At 39.7% G+C, this 2,572-nt stretch overlaps 1 protein-coding gene across 1 annotated transcript; it reads left to right on the top strand.

Moving 5' to 3' along the window:
* Positions 1 to 1,469: 1,469 nt before the first annotated feature.
* Positions 1,470 to 2,566, top strand: LOC106537113 (thioredoxin-interacting protein; the record flags this gene model as incomplete). Its single annotated transcript, XM_014034482.1, has 3 exons — positions 1,470 to 1,784; positions 1,857 to 2,003; positions 2,425 to 2,566. Coding segments are annotated over 3 exons (522 nt in total), but the record flags the coding sequence as incomplete, so codon positions are not given.
* Between the last annotated feature and the right edge of the window lie 6 nt (positions 2,567 to 2,572).

Below are 2,572 nucleotides of genomic sequence, written 5' to 3'. Positions count from 1 at the left end.
CATCAACAGTTCTCTTTGTATTACTAAATATCTATAATTAGTTTTATACAAATTTAGTGTCAATTTGTTAAGTTTAAACCAAGTTTGTATTTTTTACAAATTCTGTTTGCATCATTTCATCATCCTTTGTATATCATTACCCAAACAAAAAAATATAGTGTCATCTGCAAATAAAACACATTTAAACAGCCCTGACACATTAACCAAATCATTTACATACAAAATAAATAACTTTGGTCCAAGTACAGAACCCTGTGGAACTCCACATGTGATATTGCAAAGTTCAGATCTGACATCATTTATTTGCTCAAACTGTTTCCTATTTTTCAAATATCTAGATACCCACTGTAGTGCTGGACCTCTGATACCATATTTATTTAGTTTTTCAAGAAGAATACTGTGATCACTGGTGTCAAATACTTTCCTTAAATCCACATAAATACTTTCCTTAAATGCACATAAATACTTTCCTTAAATGCACATAAATACTTTCCTTAAATGCACATAAATACTAACACAGTACTGTTTGTGATCAGCAGCAGTTACTTGTTCTATCAGTTCCATGAGAACCATTGATGTAGAATTATTAGGTGTAAACCCAACTCACTGCTACTTAGAAGGTTTTGTTTATCAATAAATTTATCTAATCTCATCACAAATAATTCCTCCAGAATCGTTGAAAACTGTGGTAACAGGGATATTGGTTGGTAATTGTTAAACATATATTTCTCACCATTCTTATAAAGAGGGACGACCTTAGTTATTTTCATGTTGTCTGGAAATACCCCGGTTAGAAAAGATAAATTACACATATATGTAAATGGCTCAATAACACAACCCATTATTTCCTTGACAAACATGACGTCCATGTTCACACAATCCTTTAATCTTTTATCTGCAAGATTTTTTACAATATTCATGATTTCTTCTTTGTCAGTTTCCATCAAAAAATCCTGCTGATGCAGCTCATGACTGAAAAACTCACATTATTTTCTACTTTTGGTATTTTAGCTGCAAGACTTGGACCAACCTTCACAAAATGATTAAATCCATTTTCAGTTTCATTCTGATCATCTTCATTTCCATCCTTTACAAAATATTGTGAAATACCTGAATTTAATTTGATTTTTCAGAACACTATTAATTACACACCATATTTCTTTCACATCACTTTTACTTTTATATAATTAGTCACTATAATATTTCTTCATATGTTGTCTTATAATCCATAACAACTGTTTTTTTTGTACCTGACTTCTGATCCTTTTGTTCTCGACTGAAAGCATGAATATAAGTAATTCTTTTTTTACAGGTATTTCTCAATCCTTTTTTCATCCATGTTTGTCACCAAAACTCATCAGTTCTATAATCATGTTCCAGAAACATCTGTGGTTCAGGTCTGTTCAACTCTGAGCTTCTGACCTGCAGGTGTCTCCTGAATATTCACTGATTTCTCATCCTGAATAAAGAACCGAACCATCAGAACCGTCTTTACAACCAAACGTGAGCCTCAGAACCAGAATCCTGCTTTAAGGTCCATAAAGACCTGCACTCTGTCCCCGACCCCCCAGGCTCCAGCTGCTGCCTCCATACAGAAGAAGCTCACCTGTATGTTCATCCCTGATGGACAGGTGTCAATCACAGCTCAGATTGACAGGAAGGGCTTCTGTGAGGGTGAAAACATAAACATCAATGCCAAGTTCGAGAACACCTGCTCCCGGATCGTGGTGCCGAAGGCCGCCAACATCGCCAAACACACCTTCGACATCAGTGGACACACCAAGGTGAGTGCTCTGCCTGTCCACCTGTCTGAGGGCGGGGCTTCAGACCTCTGACTTCTGTCTTACTGTGAACAGGTGCTGCGGCAGAAACTGACGGCGGTCCGAGGAAACCCCATAATCTCAGGAATGTGTGACATGTGGCAGGGCAGGACCTTCAGGGTCCCCAAACTGAAGCCTACACTGCTTGGCTGTGACATCATCAAGGTGGACTACTCCCTGATGGTGAGTCGTCATGACCTCATCATGTTCCTCTGATCACACAGGTGTTCCTCTGATCAGACCAGGTGTTCCTCTGATCAGACCAGGTGTTTCTCTGATCAGAACAGGTGTTCCTTTGATCTGACCAGGTGTTCCTTTGATCAGACCAGGTGTTCCTTTGATCAGACCAGGTGTTCCTTTGATCAGACCAAGTGTTCCTTTGATCAGACCAGGTGTTTCTCTGATCAGACCAGGTGTTTCTCTGATCAGACCAGGTGTTTCTCTGATCAGACCAGGTGTTTCTCTGATCAGACCAGGTGTTTCTCTGATCAGATCAGGTGTTTTTAGGTGCTGTGATCAGTTTTGATGTGAATGTGACATTTTTGATGATATATTTGAAATATTTAAAGATGAAAACAAAAAACACCTGACCCCCCTCCTCCAGATATACTGTACCTGCACATTCCCGGCAGTGAGAAGCTGGTTCTGGAGCTGCCCTTGGTGATTGGAACCGTCCCTTTCAGCGGTGTGGGCAGCAGAACTAGCAGTGTGAGCAGCCAGGCCTCGGGCAGCTGGACCTCCTTCCCCTCAGC

The sequence above is a fragment of the Austrofundulus limnaeus genome, unplaced genomic scaffold (assembly GCF_001266775.1).
Source record: "Austrofundulus limnaeus strain Quisiro unplaced genomic scaffold, Austrofundulus_limnaeus-1.0 Scaffold2137, whole genome shotgun sequence".
NCBI lineage: Eukaryota > Metazoa > Chordata > Actinopteri > Cyprinodontiformes > Rivulidae > Austrofundulus > Austrofundulus limnaeus.
Note: the sequence above shows the minus strand (reverse complement) of the source record. Positions and strands in the feature narration are given on the sequence as shown.